The 16,563-nt window shown below is 52.5% G+C and overlaps 2 protein-coding genes across 4 annotated transcripts in view; both read right to left on the reverse strand.

The window, feature by feature from the left end:
* LOC144263816 (class I histocompatibility antigen, F10 alpha chain-like) overlaps positions 1–16,563 on the reverse strand; it is a 1,122,758-nt gene that overhangs the window by 186,617 nt on the left and 919,578 nt on the right. The window lies entirely within an intron of this gene.
* Positions 8,157–16,563, reverse strand: part of LOC144263811 (butyrophilin subfamily 3 member A3-like) — a 37,856-nt gene continuing 29,449 nt past the window's right edge. For all 3 annotated transcript variants that reach the window (XM_077814793.1, XM_077814794.1, XM_077814795.1), the window contains 5 exons: positions 11,655–11,687; positions 11,525–11,557; positions 10,708–10,728; positions 10,577–10,603; positions 8,157–9,166 (listed from right to left, as the gene is read on the reverse strand). In XM_077814793.1, the coding sequence (XP_077670919.1) occupies positions 8,664–9,166; positions 10,577–10,603; positions 10,708–10,728; positions 11,525–11,557; positions 11,655–11,687 (617 nt within the window). In that variant the 3' untranslated portion in view covers positions 8,157–8,663. The remainder of the gene's footprint in view (positions 9,167–10,576; positions 10,604–10,707; positions 10,729–11,524; positions 11,558–11,654; positions 11,688–16,563) is intronic.

Consider the following 16,563-nt stretch of genomic DNA (forward strand, 5'->3'; position numbering starts at 1 on the left):
CTCCTGGCTAGCAGGGGGGCACCACGCTCGAGCGTAATAAACTTAGTGTCTTTTGGGAACTCTGCAGTTGTGGACTTTGTTTCTGTGCCTCAGCCTAGATTCGAACTGTGCGTGTCCTATCAGGTATAATTCGCAGCACTGGTGTGCGTGTCCTATCAGGTATAATTCGTAGCACTTGTGTGCGTGTCCTACAAGGTGTAATTCGTAACAATGAAAATACACTGAGTCCCTGATGCTGCAAACGCTCACTGAACTTTAAACCACGGGACTGTTTCTATGAGTAAAGTTCTGTGTCTGTTTAAGTGTCTGCAGGACCCGGGAATTAATTTTCCATATTTGGATTTTGGCATATAGCAATTTTATAAATCATGAGACCCAGTGGCTGGGAGGTGTGGGGGCTGCGGGCTCTGGGGTGGGGCTGGGGATGAGGAGTTTGGGGTGCAGACAGGGCAGGATTAATGCAGGGGCTCTAGGGGCTGCAGCCATGGGCTAAGGGGGACTCCGCAAAAAGATCTCCAGGCTGCCAGAAGTGCAGATCTTTTGGTGGGGCCCCCTTAGCCCAGGACCCTGGACTGTGGCCACTAACGTCCCTGCGTCCGGCCCTTCCTAGCGGGGAGCAGGGAGGCGGCTTCGTGCACGGCTGTCCCTCCCCCACCGTGCTGGGCTGGAGCTGGAGCTGTGAGTGTCTGGAAGCTCTGCCCACCCGCTGCCCTCGCCTGCAGGCTCCACCCCCACAGCTCACATTGGCCGGGAACTGCAGCCAATGGTATCTGTGGGGGCGGTGCCTGCAGGCAACACAGGGCAGCGCAAGGAGCAACCTTCCCCCCGGGGGCCGCAGCCAGGGACATCCGTGCCGCGCCGGCAGCTGCAGGGTCACTCCGGGAGGAGCAGCGCAGGGCCAGGGCAGGCAAGGAGCCTTCCTCAACCCCAGTGCACCCCCAAATGGGAGCTGCCCCAGGCAAGCACCCCGCACCTCACGCCCCAGCCCTGAGCCCCCTCCTGCACCCTCACTCCCTCCCAGACCCCATACCCCCACCCCAACCTCCTGCCCTGAGCCCCCTCCTGCACCCTAACTCCCTTTCAAACCCCGACCCCCACCTCCTGCCCTGAGCCCCCTCCTGCACCCTAACTCCCTCCCAGACCCCCACCCGAACCTCCTGCCCTGAGCCCCCTCCCGCATCCTAACTCCCTCGCAGACCCCCATGCCTACCTCCTGCCCTGAGCCCCCTCCTGCACTCTAACTCTCTCCCACAGCCCACCCCCACCCCAAACTCCTGCCCTGAGCCCCCTCCCGCATCCTAACTCCCTCGCAGACCCCCATGCCTACCTCCTGCCCTGAGCCCCCTCCTGCACTCTAACTCTCTCCCACAGCCCACCCCCACCCCAAACTCCTCCCCTCAGCCCCCTCCCACACCCTAACTCCCTCCCAGACCCCCACCCCCACCCCAACCTGCTGCCCTGAGCCCCCTCCCACATTCCAAACCCCTGATCCCCAGAGCCCGCACCCCCAGTCGGCCCCCTCACCACCTTCCGCACCCACCCCCCTGTCTCAACCTGCAGCCCCTCCTGCGCTCTGAACCCTGCATTTTTCACCACAGCCTGGAGCCTGGGGGCCACAAAATCGAATAGCCCTGGGCCCAAAGAGGCTGTGCGGAGGCTCGGGCCAGAGGACTCCCCCAAGCCCTCTCCCCACCAGCAGCACGGTACTCCGGGGGGAAGGGGCCTCTCTCCCTTGCCGGGTGCTGGCAAGAGGGAGCTCCGGGGCCAGGAGAGAGGCCTGTGGCAGCCCTTCCTCCCCAGCTGGCTCCCCTCCCATCTACCCCTCTCCTCTCCAGGCCCCTGCTGCGTGGCCCTTCATCGCTGGTGTGCGAGCGCGCGGCTGAGAGGGAACTTAGACTCCAACCCCCTGCTCGAAGCAGGACCAAGCCCAACTAAATCAACCCAGCCAAGGCTTGGTCAAGCTGGGCCTTAAACACCTCGAAGGAGGGAGATTCCACCACCTCCCGAGGGAACCCATCCCAGTGCTTCACCACCCTCTTAGTGAAATAGTGTTTCCTAACATCCAACCTCGACCTCCCCCACTGCAACTGGAGACCATTGCTCCTTGTTCTGTCATCTGCCACCACTGAGAACAGGCGAGCTCCATCCTCTTCAGGTCGTTGAAGGCTGCTCTCAAATCCCCCCTCACTCTTCTCTTCTGCAGACTAAATAAGCCCAGTTCCCTCAGCCTCTCCTCATAAATCGTGTGCTCCAGCCCCCTAGTCATTTTCATTGCCCTCTGTTGGACTCTCTCCAATTTGTCCACATCCTTTCTGTAGTGGGGGGCCCAAAACTGGACACAGTACTCCAGGTGTGGCCTCACCAGTGCCCAAGAGAGGGGAAGAATCATTTCCCTCGATCTGCTGGCAATGCCCCTACTAATGCAGCCCAATAGGCCGTTAGCCTTCTTGCTGTTAGCCTTCATGTCCAGCTTCTCGTCCACTGTAACCCCAGGTCCTTTTCTGCAGAACTGCTGCTTAGCCAGTCAGTCCCCAGCCTGTCGCGGTGCATGGGATTCTTCCGTCCTAAGTGCAGGACTCTGCACTTGTCCTTGTTGAACCTCATCAGATTTCTTTTGGCCCAGTCCTCCAGTTTGTCTATCCAGCATAGGGGTAGGGTCCAACTTTTCATTTCTACTTGATAGCACGTTATTTAATAAAATGGATACATTCAGGAGCAATAATGGTCTCGATGAGGTTTGAAATGCAATGTCCTGAGCTTGGCCTTGGGGTGACGGTTTAATTGTGACTTTCCTGCTGTGAAGGAGGAGGAATAACATGGGTCTGAGTTTCTCAGATTTATACATTTGCAGAGGGGAAGAATGTGAGAATGGGCCTTCATGGGGTGAGATGGGACCTTCAGGGAAGTCTCTTGACATGTTTCTTTTAAATTACAGGGTCTAGCAGGGCTCTGCTGTTTATTCCCTGCAGGTATCATGCAGTCCTAGATCTGGAAGGTTTAGCTCAGTGGTTCTGAACCCATGGCCTGTGGGCCACTTGCAGCCCAATCAGCACACAGCTGTGGCTCATGTGACATCCTCAGGGGCATTCAGGTAGTATCTGTGTTGTGTGGATGCAGCCCACATAAGGAGGGGGCTCAGGACTGGGGCACAGTGTTGGAGTGCTGGGGGAGAGGACTCCAGCTGGGGGGGGGGGCTCTGGGGTGGGGTAGGGACTGAGGGGTTTGGGGTGCAGGAGGGGTCTCAGGACTGGGGCAGAGGGTTGGAGTGCTGGGGGAGAGGACTCCAGCTGGGGGGGTGGGCTCTGGGGTGGGGTTGGTGCTGAGGTGTTTGGGGTGCAGGAGGGGGCTCAGGACTGGGGCAGAGGGTTGGGGTGCGGGGAGCGAGGGCTCCTGGTGGGGGTGTAGGCTCTGGGGTGGATCCAGGGATGAGGGGTACAGGCTGCAGCGGGGAGTGAGGAGGCCCCCCAGCCCTCTCTCTGTGCAGCAGCCCGGGGCCAAGGGAGATGCACCTCTCTCCACCTGCACGGCCTTGATAGCCTGCTGCACAGCCGCGCGGCTTAGAGGGAACTTGGGTAGCTGCCAGGCAGCATGAAGGAAACACCACTGAGTGTTGTGATCCCCACAGTCATTGATACAAACAGGCTGCTCCAGGTGTCACGGCAGTCACACAGCCAGACAGCTTTGGACGGGTTGGGAGACACCCCCAGTGGTGCCCTGGATGTATGGCTGGCGGCGGAGGAGGAGGAAATTGGGCAGTTACCTCTGCATGACATTTTCCTGGAGTGGCTTCCCTGGGTGGAGTGCCACGTCTGGGCTTGGCTGACTAGCGTGGGCTGGTGGGGCAGGAGAGTGCTGCAGAGCTGGGAGGAACGGCTGTGGGAACCGGCCGTGGGGAGGTTGAAGTGTAGGTTCCTGGAGACCTGTGCAGCGCTCAGCCCGGAGCTGCAGGGGTGGAGTCCTGACATGAGAGCTCCCCTCGGCCCCAAGAGGCATGTTACACAGCCCTTCAGGCCAGCCCTTGATGCGGTTGCACCACTCAGGGTGTGACAAGGGGTCTCTCTGTCCCAGAATCTTTCCACCCCGAATGTCTTCCCATTATCCACCCTTCAGCTCCCACGAGAGGTCAGCTGTGTGTGAGCCCATGAGAGTACAATAGCACATGTATACCGGTGCCTTGCCTGGGAGCCCCTCCGTCACTGTCCCGAGGAGTTGGCTGGGAGTCTGCTTTCCTCCAAATGTTCAGTCAGGTAGTTCACGCTCTGAGGTTGAGCTACAGGTCGCCTGTCAGCACCAGAGGCACAAGGAGGTGGCATTCCCTCTGGCTGGGCTCTCACCGAGTTAACCCGTTGAGCACTTTGGGTTTATCTGAGTCCCTCTTCTGGGGTGCCCCCATCGGTTCCCTTTCCCCAGTCCCCTTTGAGTCTCTCTCGATACCCGGAGCAACTGTCCACAAACTCTTCTGCCAACCCGCCTGCGCTACGCAGAGCCTGAGGCTTCTTGTCCACTAACCATCTTTTAAGCTAATGGGGACAGAGCTCATAGAGTTGTTCCAAACCAGCCCGATTATACAAATCCTCCAGGGTAGTGACACCTGCACCCTTACCTCATTTGTGGAGATACTCTCCCCTCAGACTGGTGGCTTCTATATATGTCACACCCGGGGTCTTCTGCACACCCCAAGAGCTTTTCCTATAACCCCAGGTGCCAAGTCACACTTAATCAGTAAAGCCTTTTTGAACCGTTCATAGCCACCACTATCAACTCCATCCATTCGGCTGTATGCCTCTGTACCTTTAGGGCCAAGTAAGGGAGTGAGACTGCGGAGTTGTCTGCAGGATCAACCAGGTTCAAATCACATGCCTTCTCAAAGGCATCCATATCCCCGCTCCTTATCTGGAACAACCATTTAGGATCTAGGCTCCCTGTGGACTTGGCATCCCAGGGTCTTTCCCCACTTTCCCCTCTGTGGGTCCTCTTGCCCCTCCACTTCTCTAGCTGTTGTTCAAGCTTTTCCTGCTTCTCCTCATGCTCTGCCAGCTCCTTCGCCTTCAGCTGCAGCTCCCACCTCTTCTAATCTATCAAAGGAGACCTGAATCATGAGGGCACCTTGCTGGACGGGGAACTGGCTCTTGGGGGCATCCTGCTGCTGCCTCTGTTGCTCTCAGGCCTCACTGGAAAACCCACCTGGGTCTGGAACCTGTTTCTTGGCCCTTTCATCTGTCTCCAGAAGGCTTAGCCCTCTCCCTGGACAGGGTTTGTCATGCTCTTCCTAGGGAGGTGGCCTAACCAGCGCCGAACGAGGGCCTAGGTTATATGCCATTTTCTTGTTGTTTCCTTTGACTACCCTTGTTTTACTGCTGCAAGTCACTTATTGCAAAATACTACTGGTGCATTCAGCATCCCACCGCTACCACCAACTGTCGTGGATCCACGGGATCAGTTCTACACCCCCAGCTTTGGAACAGGCTCTAGGAGGAACCCCGTCTACCAGACCCCCCAGGGGGCCCACTCGGCCTGCAGGATAAGCAACACTGCTTCACTGCCTCCTTTGACTGGACCTTTAGCACTGCTGGGTTACAGAGGGATTTCTGTTCAGCAAGTCCTACTGTGATAGACTACGTCCTGGTAGAGACTTGTCCGCTCCTCAGGGATTAATGCACCTCAGCAAGCATTTGCAGTGACACTCACATCATGTTGTCAAAACAGTCAGGTCTATTAATCAAATGGACTCAGCATAGAACGTCCTTAGGTTGGCACAGAGAACTGAAGGTTAAAGCACCGTTCAAGTCCATTCTGGCTAGCCCAGAGCCCAGCCACATTGTAGTGAACCCCATTGCTCAAGTTCTGTCTGTCTCTCAATCTGACCTTCTTGGTCAGACTCCAGGGGAAAGCCCGACTCCTTCCAGCAACGAGCTTTGATCCCCCACCTCACACCTTTCCCATCTTTGTTCTCGAGCTGCGGGATGTTGCTCAGCTTCCCTGTTGTGAAGTGGGGAAATCCACCTCCTCTGGGTCATTGGTTGCTAGGCAACAATGTCTTGGTGATGGGCTTTGCCATTGTCTTCACACTGGGGCTTCCCTCACTCAGTCTTTTCCCAATGACCCATTTAGTCTCAGCTAGGTAACATTCATACCCATGTCTCTTAGCCTGCCCTGAGAGCAAACAGTCCTCTGTCTCCCACTGGCATCAATGCAACATATAGGGGTCATGTAAACAGTACAGAACATTCCCGCTGCATGATACAGCTCTCTGGTCAGACTGAGCGCTCCGGAGGCAGGGACCTGTCTGTGCTCTTTGTCTGTGCAGCTCCTAGCACCACAGGGCCCCAATCCTGACTGGGGCCTCTAGGCACGGCTGTGCTGTAAACAAATAATACCAGTAATGGACTGATAATAACATGCAAGGGCTTGACCAAAGCTGTCCAACCTTTACCGAGACCCTTTCCACAGCATTCACCATGGGGTGGAATACAAGGGTGGGAATTACACACACACACCCACCCTCCAGAGTTTGTCCAGCTGTACTCGGAGATGGGTTGGGTGGCTGCACTGGACTGGTGCCCAGGAGAGGCTGCACAGTCCTGGGGGTAGGGGCTGCTTGTGGCCAGGTGGTATTAGAGCACATGGCCATGGTGAAGGGGCAGATCTGGGAGGGAACCTGTCCTGGTTACAGGGTTACCTGCACCTCTGGCCCCTCTCTGGGCTCTCTGAGTGAACCCTTCCAGTGTCCGGGCTTGTAATGGCATGGTGAAGTGTACTATACAGTTCAGCCACTAGGCGGTGCTGTGTGTAACAGACCTTATATAAGCTAACCTCCGCCATGCCGGGCCGAGCATTAAAGGATCTTGTGGCAGGCGCCTCTGTGGTGTCTCTCTGAGCCGGAGGCTCTGTAGCCAGGCCAGCTCTAGTACTGGAGCCTGCCATCTCCCAGGGGTACATGACAGGCCTTGTACCTGTGTGTCCATGTGTATATATATCTGCCCACTTGAAGTTTCCACTTCATGCATCTGATGAGGTGGGTTCCAGCCCATGAAAGCATATGCTCAAGTAAATTTGTTAGTCTTTAAGGCGCCACAGGATTCCTCATTGTTTTTGCTGAAACAGACTAACATGGCTATCCCTCTCAAACATATTTAATAGTGAGGGTAATTAACTATTGGCACCATTTACCCAGGGTCGTGGTGGATTTTCCATCACTGACCATTTTTAAATCAAGAGTGGATGATTTTTAAAAAAAAAATATCTGCTCTAGTTCGAGCAGGAATTATTGTGGGGCAGGTCCCTGGCCTGTGTTACACAGGAGTCCAGACAAGCTGATCACAACAGTCCCTTCTGGCCTTGGAATCTGTGAACCTGTGAAAACAATGATCAAATCCAGGGCACAACTGAGACTGACTCCATAAGTCGGTGGGTTAACAATGATGTTGGTTTGGGTCATCAGCTCCTTAAATCATCCAATTAATAGAGGAGATGATCAGATCCTGCAGCTAACATAAGAAAGCACTGCTTTCCTTTCATCCTGCAGCAGGAGATGGGAGAAGGCGGCTGTTTTGATTTAAGAAAATCCTGTTTAGACACCAGAGACACTGGAACCGAGGTGGGTGGGGGTGGCGAAGGCTAGCGGCCCCTCAAGGGCAGTATTATGAGGCTGGGGAAGTATTATGAGACTGATCTAGTTTTTGCCCCCATGCTTTGTTCCGCTCAGGCTGGGTGGGCCTCCATGGCTTTGGCATGTAAGAGTCTAGTCTCCTGTGGGCTGCAATAGTTTGGTTTAATCTTCGATGTTGGGCTTGATGTGAGCGTGCTGGGTGTGTTGGTGGCCTGTGATATAGAGGAGGTCTGACTGGATGATCTCATGGTCCCTTCTGGCCTAAAACTCTACATGTAGCTAGTGTAGGACATACCTGTCATTTTGGGTTTAGGTTAAGCCTTCCTGGATGCTGTGAACCCCATGATCAACACTCATCCAGAGAACCGGAGCTCCCTCCATTTCTCTGACTCCATTTCTTTCACCAATAATGTCACAGAACACGGTTACTGGTTAGGAATCTGCTTTCTTGGAGCCTTTTATCCAGTTTGGACAATGTGATGTTTTGGGACAGGGTTTGACACATGTTCTTACCCCTTCCACTCATCAATGATGGTCAGTTGATAAATTACAGTACTAAGAATCAGGAAACGTTCATTGATTATGTGCAATTACAGGTGTTAATTAGAGCTGAACAAAAGTTTTCATTCAAAAAATATTTTGAGGAAATTTGGCCGGTTTACAAAAAGAGATTTTTTTGTGAAAACATTTGGATTTTCTTGAGGGTTTTTTTTTTTCATTATTACAAAATTTTCAACTTAAACCTTTTATTTGGGTGGAGGGGTCCTATGATGTGTTGTTTATTGGGTTCTGTTCTATTCTATGTAGCTTCTTACACCACACTCATCAACATAATATCAGGATTTCTTCTGCTTTGCCAATTTTGAGCCCTCAGCTTAGTCAAATGGTAGGATTTTCAAAACTGAAAATATTCATTCTGGAAAATTCCAAGTTTTGAGAAGAATAAAAAAATAATGGAAAATATTTAAAAATGAAAAATTAGTCCATTTTGGAAAACAACAGAACAAAAAACGTCTTTGACCAGTGAGAGGTGCTATCCCCACAATGCCATATCTCAGGGACACAGTGCGATTGGGGAGTAGACCCAGAAGAAAGGGTGGAGCTGCCCAGTGAAAGAGGTGGTGAAAGTGTAGATTGGGGCCTCCATACCAGGATGATAAAATGACACCAGGCCCCGCTCATAGTCCAGATACACTCCGATCTTCCCAGGGCTCCCAGTCAGGGGCAGGAGGGTCTCTGGGGAGGTGCGAGCCCGGTAATGGCTCCCACACTGATCCACGGCCCAGATCCTCTCCTCAGGAGAAAAGCAGATCCAGCCCTTCCTCCTGACAGATTCTTTGGCCACCCCCACAGCCCAGGTCCTACCACCTCCAACCGCTACCTCCCAGTAGTGTTTCCCCGAGGCAAACCCTTCCGAGCCCAGCACGCAGGTTTCACTGTCAAATCTCTCAGGGTTGTCAGGCACGTCCTGCTGCAGGCCCCTCCATTTCACAGATCGCCGATTCTCAGAGATCTTGAGGCTGGGATGAGCCGTGTCCGGATCCAGACTCACCATCGCTGCAGAGATGGGGCAGAGCATCAGGGGCAGAGCGCAGCCCACTGCATAGGTGCTGACTCCGTGGGTGCTACAGGGCTGGAGCACGCACGGGGAAAAATTAGTGGGTGCTCTGCACCCACCAGCAGCCAAGCTCCCCCCACACCTCACCTCACCTAAGCTCTGCCTCCTCCCCTGAGCACGCTGTGTCCCTGCTTCCCCTAGCTCCCAGTGCTTGCAGCCACAAAACAGCTTTTTCGCGGTGTAACAAGCTCTGGGAGGGAGGGGGAAGGAGCGGGAACGTGGCGCACTCAGGGGAGGAGGCGGAGCCCGGGAGGGGATTTGGGGAAGGAATCCAATAGGGGCAGGGAGGGGGCGGAGTTGAGGCGGGGACTTTGGGGAAGGGGTTGGAATGGGGGCGGGGCAGGGGTGGAGTCAGGGCAGGGCTGGGGGTAGAGGAGGGGTCGAGCACCCACTGGCACCAGCAGAAGTTGGTGCCTATGCCCATCGAGGCTGTTTCCCATCCTCCCGCCAGCTCTGTCTTGGCTAGGACACTCTCTGATTTCCCGCCTCTAACTCCCAGGGATCTGCTTCTCTGCATTTCACTGCAGCTCTCCTCCCAGGCAATAGGGGCAAATAGTTCCCCTGGAAGAGCTGGAGATGCCTCTAGCTCCCATTGGGCCTGTCTGTAACCTCTACAGAGGCCCCAATAAGGAACGAGCTCAGGTGTTACACACACGGACATCATTTCAACCATTAAAAGAACTCAGTAGTCACCTACCACAAAATCTGTGCTCTGGGGCTGCTACCACGTCTCCACAGCTAAGACAGCAACTGAGTTTCCAATCTACACCTGAGTTGGGAGCCCTCTATTCTAATACCCACAAAGTCCTATCAGACTCAAATTTGGTAGATTTGGTCCAGGTCTGAGGTAGAATTTTTCTACCATATTTGAACTGAATTAGCCAAAGGGCTACTGATTGACAACTCCGTAAAAACAGAGATTTCACCATAGTCCAAAAAGCATTAAGACAATTACCCGCAGCCAGTTAAGGTAATTTACACAGTTTCCTAGAACCCTTCTAGTTCATGAAGTTAATTAATAACAACACAACACATGAGAATTCACCATATGTGTCCAGTAAAACCCCAACTCTGAACCATAATTACCAACGGCTGCGAGCACCTACCCCCCTGAACTGACAGCAGGTAAGTTCCCGGCCTTAGGAACACTCTGAGCTATTGCGGTTACACTGGAGAGCTCGGGACTCCATCCTTAAGTGTGAGCATTTGTTTTATGCAAGTAAACTGGGGACGAATCTGGCATTTTCATTGACCATACTGCTCTTTCCCTGTGACTTCTGGCATGTGTGCATCTGCTGGGCAGCAGAGTGGTGCAGGGGGTCTGACATTAAAATACCAGCTTCACTTACCTGCATTTTTGCTGACTTTACTCCAGCCTGAAATCAAACACACCAAGAGGTGAGCACTCCCCGGAGCACGGACTGCCGGCAAAGGACACAATGTCATCTGGGGTGGGGGAAAGGGGACACATGGCACTTACCAAGTTTGGCCAGGGATTTCTCTGCAAACAGAGAGACATAGGTATGCAGTCAGTTCTACAACAGCTCCTGGGTTAGGGAATGTGTCTTTAAAGGACCACTTTGCCCTCTCCACTGTGCTCTCTGCTGCCCTCTTTCCGCCCAGGTTTCCTGGCCTGAGCTCCATCCTCATAGAGCTCTTAGTGGCTTTGGGCTCTGTCGATTACACCCCCCTTCTTGGCATCTGACCCTCACTGGGCTCCTATGGCCCTGCCCTAGCTGGTCTCACCTGTGGTGTAGTGTCCACACTCCCCATGTGCCAGGCAGCTTGGAGAGGGGCTAGGCCCTGAAAACATGGAAGTGAGGGTTTAATGAGCTAACCCTTGGCCCTGGACACTGGATCTCAGCTCATGGGCCCAGCCACATGAGCTGGCTCCTTCTCACTGAGTTTGTGCCTCAAAGTTTCAGAGAGTGCTAGGAAACTTTGGGACTGTGCTGAGCCCCTGTTTCCAGGGCATCAGAATCCCCCCCACCCCTCCATTCCTTTAAATTCAGTAGCAAAAAGGTACGTGGGCCCAGGCAGACCCACCAGTTTTGGATATGGACATTCCCCTGTGTGCAGATTTTAAAGGAAGGGGCTGAAATCAGGCTTATCATGGAAACTGAGCAGCAACCTTATCTATGGAGCAGTTACCCCACTCGATGATTAGTCAGAGCTCCCCGTCCGTTTGATTCCCAGAGCCTCTCCTAACAGATAGTGCAGAGACAAAAGCCAAAGTCTGTCTGACTATGGACAGTGAGAGAAACTTGTTCAAGCCTCCAGAGAGCCCAGACGTTTACCTCTCTCGTTCTCCAGCTCAGCGCGCAGAATCTCTGGAAGAGAAAAGGAAGAAAGAGGCGAGGTTTCATCTTGTTGCATTAACTGGGTTATTCCTTCTGTTATTTCAGGGAACTTGTCCCAGGAACTTACCTCTCTCTTTCTCCAGTTCAGATCGCAGGTTTTCTAAAGAAAGAAGAGTGAAAGAGGTGAGATTCCGGGGGGCAATGGTCCCCTCTCATAGTAGCAAAGAGCTGCCATTTTACAGAACATCATAGATTCACAGAGTTAAGGGCCAGAAGGGTTGCAGTCTGACCTCCTGTACATCACAGACCTTACACCCTCACTCAGTCACCGCTGTACCAGGCCTAAGGTTACAGTTCAGTCACGGGTATTTTTAGAGAAAGTTGTGGACAGGTCATGGGCAATAAACAAAAAAATTCCCCACCTGTGACCAGTTCATGATTTATACCATAAGTCCCCCTAAGTAAATCTCAGCGGGGCTGCTGCTGGAGGGGGAGCAGGGCCATTGGCACCAGCTGCCAGGGGCCACTGAGCAGCAGCTGCTTCAGCCGCCCGAGGGACCACTGCTCAGGCGCTCTCTGGGGCCAGCCCCACCGGCTGCTGGTCAGGTGGTCCCCGGGGCCAGCTGCCCTGGGCCACTCCAGCAGTGGGTGGCAGTCAGTGCAGCTGGCCGTGGGGCTGTCGGAACAACTGGCTGACCTGATTTGGAAAAAGACGTTGAAAAACTGGAAAGGATGCAGAAAAGAGCCACAAAAATTATTTGAGGGCTGGACAAAATGCCTGACAGCGAGAGACTGACTTATAATAACGGGATTATTCACACACGTAAAGTTAAGCCTGTATCTAGCTGAACTGGGGCCCTGAGCTCTCTGGGCCTCAGTTCCCTGAGTGTAAAGCGGGATAAGAAAGGGTTCCTCGCCTTGTGCAGTAACTGCAGTTCTTCGAGGTGTGTGTTACTCCATGCTCTGTGTATTCACAGCCCAGCGCCTCACATCGGAGATTGCAGGTAGCCGTTTCTGTTCGGCCCACACATCCGCTCTCCCCATCTCGTGCTCCGCATTAGGTCAATCTAGCGCTGTGCAGACAAACTGCCCCGAGTTCCTTCTCCACCCCAGAGCTCATAGGTCAGAGCTCCAGAGCAGAGGGGAAGGAGGCAAGTAGCGGAGCACCACAGGGACACATCTCAGAGAGCGACAGGTACGGCACCAGGTGAGGGACCCTTTCTCCTTCTGGCAGCGGTGGCTCTGTGGGTGTCTCGGCGACTCGGCAGCCGTACCCGTGACGGAGGGGTGGGGTTTCAGAGTCGAGTCTAGTCCTGAGCATCAGACAATGGAATAAAATATAGCAGAGGATGCAGGGGTGCCGGAACTGGGGGGATCAAGGGGTCAGGCCCTCCCCCCACTTTTTGCCAGCTGTAAAGGCAAGTGACGGTGGGGAGGGGAGTGAGCAGCAGGCGGGGTTTTGGGGGGAAGAGGGAGTGATGCTGGGGTTTTGGGAGAAGGGTCGGTGCAAGGTCAGGGGCTTGGGGAGAAGAGGTAGTGTGAGGTCAGGGCCTTGGGGGCAATGGGTGGCGTGAGCACAGGGAGAAAGGGGCGGGGCCTCAGGCGGGGCATGGCATGTGGGGTGCAGCCACAGTTCAGGTGCCTGTGGGCCCCTCACACACTTCTAAGGTGCCTCTGCTGAGATGTGGTGACTGCAGGATGTTCAGCAAATGTGTGAGCAGATGTCCACGTTTCTGCTCTGCACATGTCTGTGATCGGAACATCCCTGAGTAAGGCTGTGCAAGTGGAGAGAGATCTCCTGGGGTGAGTTTGAACCGTACAGGAAGGTGGAATGCCATAAGTGTGATAGCAAGGGGTAACGCAGTCTGATATCCATCTCGAGAGTCTTTGTTTAGTGATTGAGGCCCCCTCAGATCTGTCTGCAATGGAGAGAAGTAGTCTGCGAGATTTCCTGAAGGGCTTAATCCTCACCAAATAAAAGGACTCTCCTGACATTGAGAGTGTGTAGGGTCACCTCCCTTTTATCCTGGTGTGGTTTTGGAAAGAAAGTGGGGAGATGGATGAAACCGGTTTATGTGGAAGTGTGAAGATATTTTCAGTAGGAACGTGGGGTACAGTCATAATGTAACCTTATCTTTGAAAACAACTGTAAACGGGGTATACCAATAGAGCCCCTATCTCTCCCACTCTCCGTGCAGACATAATGGCCACTAGGATTGTAGTTTCCATAGAGAGGTGTAGAAGAGAGCAGGAGGCCATGGGTTCGAAGGGAAGTCTTGTAAGAAACCGAAGGACGTGGTTGAGGTCTCATGACAGTGTAGAACATCTGATTGTGAAGACTGCAAAGAGCTACAAAAGGATCTCACAAAACTGGATGACTGGGCAACAAAATGGCAGATTAAATGTTGATAAATGTTGATAAATGAAAAGTAATGCACATTGGAAAACATAATCCTAACTATACATGTACAATGATGGGGTCTAAATTAGCTGTTGCCACTCAAGAAAGAGATCTTGGAGTCATTGTGGAGCGTTCTCTGAAAACATCCACTCAATGTGCAGCGGTCGTCACAGAAGCAAATAGAATGTTGGGAATCATCAAGAACGGGATCGATAATATGACAGAAAATATCATATCACCTCTATATAAATCCATGGTACGTCCACATCTTGAATACTGCGTGCAGATGTGGTCGCCCCACCTCAAAAAAGATACATTGGAATTGGAAAAGGTTCAGAAAAGGGCAACAAAAATGATTAGGGGTATAGAACAGCTTCCGTATGAGGAGAGATTAATAAGACTGGGACTTTTCAGCTTGGAAATGAGGCGACTAAGGGGGGATATGATAGAGGGCTATGAAATCATGAGTGGTATAGAGAAAGTAAATAAGGGAAGCGTTATTTACTCCTTCTCATAATACAAGAACAAGGGGCCACCAACTGAAATTAATAGGTAGCAGGTTTAAGACAAACACAAGAAAGTATTTTTTCATGCAACGCACTGTCAACCTCCGGCACTCCTTACCAGAGGGTGTTGTGAAGGCCAAGACTATAACGGGGTTCAAAAGGGAGCTAGATAGATTCATGGTGGCTAGGTCGAACAATAGCTATTAGCCAGGATGGGCAGGAATGGTGTCCCAAGCCTCTGTTTGCCAGAAGCTGGGATTGGGTGAGAGGGCATGGATCACTTGAGGATAACCTGTCTGTTCATTCCCTTTGGGGCACCTGCCATTGGCCACTGTCAGAAGGCAGGATATTGGGCTAGATGGACCTTTGGTCTGACCCAGTATGGCTGTTCTTATGCTCTTATGTTCACATCACCATCTCAGCAGCTCACCTCTTGGGCACACAGAACACTCCTGCGGACACTCTCAGCAGGAACTTTTCCCAGGATCACAAATGAGAAATAGACCTTTCCATTCTCCACAGCATATTTCTATGTTGGGGAGTCCCAAAGATAGACTTATTCCCCACAGCCAGAAACAAGAAGTGCTCCCAGTTCTGCTCCGGAGCTGTCCTGAGTCATCACTCTCTCGGAGATGCCTTTCTCCTTCATTGGAACACAGGTCTCCTCTATGCCTTCCCTCCAATTCCTCTAATGTCAAAGGTCTTGCTTGAGGAAAGAAAAGAAAGGGCCAGGGTTATACTTATAGATCCCTTGTGGCCATGACAAACATGATTCCCATACCGTACTCAACTGGCGATTTGCATGCCAATCACTCACCAGCCTGTTCCTCATCTCCCCTCTCAGGATACTGGCAAGGTCCATCACCCCAATCTACAGGTTCTCCAACTCAATGCTTCCAACGCTTAGAAATGACCTGCTCTGAGTATGTAAAGACCATGTCTACTCAATAGTGGAAGAGATTCCAGCTCTGGTGTGACTGGAAACATGTCACCCCTACATCCTCTCCACTACCACTTGTGGTAGATTGCATCCTAGAACTGAAAATGTCAGGGTTATCGCTACACCGCATGGAAGTGCATCTCGCTGCCATCACTGCCTTCCATCGTAAGACGACAACAAGAAGATGTCTCAGGGCATGAGTAAACCTTGCCACAAATAAGAACATAAGAACGGCCAGACTGGGTCAGACCAAAGGTCCATCAAGCCCAGTATCCTGTCCTCCAACAGTGGCCAATGGCAGGTGCCCCAAAGACCTCTATCATATCCCTCCTTAGTCACCTCTTTACCAAGCTGAAAAGTCCCAGTCTTATTAATCTCTCCTCATACGGAAGCCGTTCTATGGGGTGGTGAATGCACCAGGTCCAGAGTTTCACTGCCTTGGTACAAAGGGAAGGTGAGCCTGCTCTTCCCTAGTGATTTATGGAAAACATACATGCAGTGTTCTCTATCATAATCTTTATATGCTTGCCCCAGGCAGTGGGAGGAAATGTGAACAAGTTTCCTGACTGCTCTGAGTTCCAGTAAGTAGATATGCAATGTGGATTCGAAGGGGAACCATTTGCCTTGACTAATGTTTGTGTCCAGGAGAGCTCCCCATCCCAGTAGGTATGCATCTGTTGTTATTATTAACGTTGGGGGTGGTTGAGTGAAGAGAACTCCTGAGCAGACATTGTGAGGGTCTTTCCACCAGTTGAGGGAGTTTTTGACTGTTGCGGGCATCAATAGAAGTTTGTTTATACTGTGTGTGCTTGATATGTGCTGAACCACCACTGAAGCCCGTACATATGGAGTCTCACGTGATTTATTACAAAGGTGCCTGCCACCATGTGTCCCGGTAGTTGAAGACTATTTCTGACCAAGGTTTGAGGGTTGGCCTGTCCTGTTGAGATTAAGTTGTCTCAGGTGTTGAACCTGCATAAGGGGAGGAAGGCTTTGGCCTCTGCTCCATCTAGGTAGGCCCCTATAAATTCCAGATGTTATACTGGAGTTAATATGGTCTTTTGGATGTCTACTTTTATGGACCTATTCCTCCAACTGGCTCTAGTCTTTTGTGGGGGCGTCAAAGCATCATCAAAGGAGCATGCCTTGAGCAGGCAATCATCCAGATACAGGAATATTATCACTCTTC

The sequence above is a fragment of the Eretmochelys imbricata genome, chromosome 4 (genome assembly GCF_965152235.1).
Source record: "Eretmochelys imbricata isolate rEreImb1 chromosome 4, rEreImb1.hap1, whole genome shotgun sequence".
In the NCBI taxonomy this organism is placed as follows: Eukaryota; Metazoa; Chordata; order Testudines; family Cheloniidae; genus Eretmochelys; species Eretmochelys imbricata.